The following is a 5,283-nucleotide window of genomic DNA, read 5'->3' on the forward strand; positions in this document are numbered from 1 at the left end:
CAGATTGTACCTTTAAGGGATTCTCCTGCCTAAGTAATTGTATTCATATTAGCCACAATAGCCAGGCTTCAGACTGTGATTTACCACATTTACCAAATAGATTTTCAGAACCAATTAATTGGAGGTGTTACAGTACATAATGTTTGAAGTTTAAACTGCAGTGGCTGTCATGGGTATAGCTAGATATTATCCCGTGTTCATCTATCCGTTATTCTTCTACAATCTTGCATAAGGAGAAACTCATTATTGACATCAACAGTTCTCTGGTCAGGGAACTGTTTAGACGCCTTATATTAGGCTTCTTAATATAAGTAAGTAGCATAAGCCTAATTGCTCTGCGGCCAACAAAAACATGCCCACCAAAAAGCCCATTAGTCAATTGATTTAACTGACCATACTTTCAATCGTTGTTTCAACTAGCAGCTGATGAAGCAATTAGCTTATCTAATGACAGCCGTGTTGTAGCCTATGGCTGCAGCTCATAACTTTCGGGTGAATCGCATACGAAACTAGACCTTCAAGGTATGGAAAGAGCGCACAAAGGAAATGCCTTCTCCAATTCCCATGACACGCTTGTTGTCCAGGGAACTTTATCAGTGTCTTAATTTCGGGGCTTGCAGCAGTCCGTTGGCAAAAAACGCTTCTATTTCAACCTTGCGAGTACCAGCTCAAAGATTACATGGAAAGATTGCAACCAGGCTTTGGTCGTCCACGATCCTGTGGAAAGAACTACATTCTATGCAATCAATTGGATCGGGCGGCTTTGGGTCCGTGTACAGGGGGGTGTACTTCGGAGAAACTGTAGCGGTCAAAAAAGTAAAGAAGTGCACCAAGAACAAGCTTGCATCCAGACAAAGCTTTTGGGCAGAGTTGAACGCTGGTCATTTGCGACATAAAAACATTGTACGCATCATAGCAGCGACAACATGCGTGCCGGTCAATTTAGAAAATGAGGACAACATTGGAACCATTCTGATGGAATATGTTGGAAATCGAAATCTTCACCAGGTTATATACGATTGTGCAGAGGAGCTTGGAGTCGTTAGATGGACTAAGTACTCCATAGATATTGCTCACGGGCTTGATTTTCTTCATAAGAACGACATTTTGCATTTAGATCTAAAACCTGCCAATGTATTGGTTTCGATTGAGGATGTTTGTAAAATAGTTGATTTTGGCTCTTCACTGAAACTGGATCAAGGGAGTGATATGCCAGAAAATAGGCCCTTGCTGAGTCATGTTGGGGGTACGTACACTCACAGAGCACCTGAACTGTTGAAAGGAGAAGACGTATCTCCTAAAGCAGATATCTACTCCTTCGGCATAACTCTTTGGCAATTAATCACAAGAGGGCAGCCATATGTGGGTGAGCGACAACATGTTCTGTACGCAGTAGTAGCGTATGAGTTACGACCTTCCGTCAAAGACAACCCATTCTTCGACACCCAGGAGGGTGATAGCTGCCGGTCCCTTTTGTGCAGATGCTGGGGCAGCGAGGCCAAGTTGAGACCAAGTGCACAAGAGATCATCGTTCATCTGGAAACGGTTCAATCATTTTCTGACATTTTTATATTGGAGGTGGAGGTTGACCTACCCGCCCGTAATGAAGTTACCCGAGTGCAAACATAAGATACTATTTTAATCATTTAAATCTAACTCAGCAATTGTGCACAAGTAACCGTGTTTGGTCGCTATACCGTTTTAGAAAAAAAGGGAATTGTAGAATCATACAGTAAATGTGTAAACTGTTTTAACATTTAGGAAATATGTTTTAGCCTACCTCTGGCCACGTAAAGTATGAATTTAAAATGTATTTGTGACTTTTTCCAGTGTCTGAACTAAGCAATATTTAAGATATCATTAAAACATTACTATTTTAAAGTTTATTTGTACTTGTTCGTTTATCTTGAGTAGCCTATACTTTGCAACCTTCTACGTTTTGCATTCAAAACGCTGTTGTTAACAAATCTACATTTAATTGCTTTGACTTAGCAATGCACTTTCTTTTCTGGATCTGTTTCCACAAGTTTCTTTTCAACTGAATCATTTGGAGTGTTCTGTTGCATAGCCTATTAATGTAATTACTCTGAGAATTCAAATGTGACTGCCACCCTTGATTATTTTGGTATAGTAGCCGATGGAACACTTGACTGAATCAAGTCATGTTCTGAGAGAATGTCAACATCAAACCCTCATGCTCCCGCTACTAAGATATTTTCTAGGTATGGACAACATCCGCACTTTTATTACCCAAGCCAACTCCTCTAGGGAGTTACACCTGCTTCAAAGCTTAGAGGTGAAATGGTTTGACTTGCAGTCAAATGCAAACATTTCTATTTTTACAGATGATGTAGACGCCATCGTGGTTCAAGTGTAATATGAAATGAGAAGTGATTATATAAATGAACACATCTGGTTTCAAAACTTTGGTGGTACTGAAAATAGTGCTCCAGTGGAATGTTGTCAGGACATAACAGCACTAGGTATCCTCCTGACTAGTGGCATCCAGAGTTTCCCTTTGATTATGTGACTAGGCCAGTAACAAGTCTCCGAGCCAACACATGGATAACTACTGTTATCCTGTATACTGTACTGACCTCTGTTGGTCGGCCTCTGCATGCACAGAAGTCTCAATCTGTCAGTTTCTTTACTTTCCATTTACTGCATCTCTGACTTTTCTCCATTATCTGTTCAAGGCCTTGATGTAATCATGCAGCCAGAGGCATGTGGTGACAGTCAAGAATGGCCAGACACGTTAAAATCTTTCACTAGCTCCTTGTTTGTTGCAGGTAACCCTCCCTGCTAGGAACTGGAGCTTTTTGAAATGCCTCAATAATCTTCCTAGCAGGAGTAGAGATACTTTTTAAGTATATGAGTTGGTGCACTTTGAATTGTTATAGGATGAGGCAGAAGTGCATTAGCCTAGCTTTGTGGTCAGACATGGAGTCATCCCTTATCTGGACATGTTCAAATAAGAACAGAACTAAATCAAGTATTTTGATATGTGGGGGATCCCTAACAGACTGAACCTCATAAAAAGTCATCATGGTTTATAAAGTCAGCTGGTCGGGTATGACAGAAGCAGTAGCCATGGATATGACACTCAGATATCACACTCAGGCATTCAGAGAATTCTTGGATCATTGTTTTCAAGCAAACAGAATCTAACGACAGCAGCAAAGAGGGAGTTGAAGGAATGATCAAATGATCTGTAATTCTTCTCCACAGAAGCACTCGTAATTAGATGGCATAATTTTGTATCAAAGTCAAGAGCTTCATAACAAATCAAACATGCTACTAGGAATCACGCAGTCAAACAGTATTATTCAAACAAATATTTGCCACTGTCTGACCTGTGGATTAGGCAGATAAACAGTTGCAGTAGAAAAGCCATGACTTTTCATTTCAATAAGGAAGACAGCTACTACATGCCAAACAGCAAAGGATCAGGATCTCTCCATTCCTAGGAGCTAATGTGCTTCACTACCTGTCAGGGAAAATCACCATTACAGTGTCAGTACTGTCAGACATTTGCCTCATGTAGGAAAAGCCACTCTCAGGGCAGTGACAGCCTCAAGTATAGAAATACCAGGTCCTACCTCTATTTGACATTTCATGTTTTTCTGTAGTTGTGTGTCCTTTTACATGCCTGGGGTCAGTTTTGGCTTGTGGATACCTGATGTTATTCTTCTGCATGGCTTAACAGTCTGCCACTGACAATTACATGTGTCAAATCAAGTGGGAAGGAGTGCGCAGTGCACTTTATGTACTGGAATATATGGAGGCCTAGCCCCAACAGATAAGCAGTGAAGATCAACATAGTCTGTATGTGTAAATTGAGTTTTGTGAATTGAAGAACATCTAAAAAAAGGATTTAGGTTGGTTTAGGTACAGTCCTCTGTGACATTGCTTGTAAAATGGCCTGTGCAAGGGTTATGCACAAATAACATTGATTTGCTTTGATTAAAATTGTCTGTATAGTATTAGCTACTGGAGAAAGTTGACCTCTGATGTCCATCAGGTGTGAATTGTTGATGGTGACCCTTCTACACATCTACTTATTTAGGGGGGGTTAAAGGTACACGCTTTTGTATTTTGCAACTTTCAAGTATTTTGATGGCAAAAAGACAAACGAAACTGAACTGCAGTCCTATGACCACTGGGTGTCGCACAAGTCTTTCTGTTCATACTTCCGCAAAATTTCAGTTTTGTACTCAAATTAGTGGCATGCATCCCGAATCCGAATAGTGCCAAATACATGCAGCCGGCCGTTCTTACGCTTTCATCTCATTAATCAGTTTGCGACAAGAAAACAGGCAGCATATAAATTGCTGGTGCACTGGAGGAAAGTGAACTCTCCAATCCCGCGAGGTCCAACTGATACCTGAGCTCACAAATTCAAGTGGTTATGTAAAACAAACACATTCATCTGAGCATATAGTCTTTCTTAGTTGAGTGTGGAAGAAGCTCTGTCGTGGTTATACGTTCAGATACTTTTACAGTAGATGGGCGTGATGGGCGTGAATCGTTTCTCTAAACGGAACCAAGAGGCGCTTCATCTGCACAGACGACCATGCGCTCTGTTCACCTGCGCTCTGATGAGTAGGCTACTGTAGGCTACACGAAAGAGAAATCAGGGCTATGGATAATACAGGTACGTTGGGTGACTTTTCCATATTCATTTCTTGGATACTGTTTTAATAGCGTAGAACATCATGTTGTGAGTTGAACAACAAAACACTTTTCGCCACTGACATTAACAACCATCATATGTAATTTATCTTTGATTACGGGCACTTTATGAATGGATTATTTATTTTAGCAAGAAAAGACCATGACCAGCTAATACTCTTCATTATGCCTATCACTCATAGTTTATCTTGACGCCCTTCTGTCAATTGCTATGCTTTTTACGCATAAGACTGTTAAAAACATGTTTCGTCATCTTAAATTGTGGGCCTTTAAGGATTTGCCAAAACTCTCATTCTTATTTTGTCTCTTAAATCACCAGGATATACAGCCTCAGCTGTCTGAAGACTCCCTAAATCTACTGGAACAAACAGGAGGGAGGAGAGTAAGAAAGAGAGTTTTAGTGCGTGTGTCAAGAGGATGTGTGTTTGAGAAAGAGAGAGAGAGAGAGAGCGAGTGAAAAAGAGAGAGGGAGAGAAAGACGAGGAGAGCAAGTAAAAGAGGAGTATACGGCTGGACCAGGTGATCGAGTCCTAACAAACCTCCAAGGGGCTGCCGGGTAGTATCAGTGTGCACAGGATCAGTGTTCCGACC

At 40.9% G+C, this 5,283-nt stretch overlaps 1 protein-coding gene across 1 annotated transcript; it reads left to right on the forward strand.

The window, feature by feature from the left end:
• The first annotated feature begins 530 nt into the window (after positions 1-530).
• Positions 531-1,848, forward strand: mos (v-mos Moloney murine sarcoma viral oncogene homolog). Its single transcript, XM_067252065.1, has one exon. It carries the CDS (start codon positions 547-549, stop codon positions 1,627-1,629), a length of 1,083 nt encoding a protein of 360 aa, XP_067108166.1. The 5' UTR covers positions 531-546; the 3' UTR covers positions 1,630-1,848.
• The last annotated feature ends 3,435 nt before the right edge of the window (positions 1,849-5,283 follow it).

Source organism: Osmerus mordax, chromosome 15 (genome assembly GCF_038355195.1).
Source record: "Osmerus mordax isolate fOsmMor3 chromosome 15, fOsmMor3.pri, whole genome shotgun sequence".
In the NCBI taxonomy this organism is placed as follows: Eukaryota; Metazoa; Chordata; class Actinopteri; order Osmeriformes; family Osmeridae; genus Osmerus; species Osmerus mordax.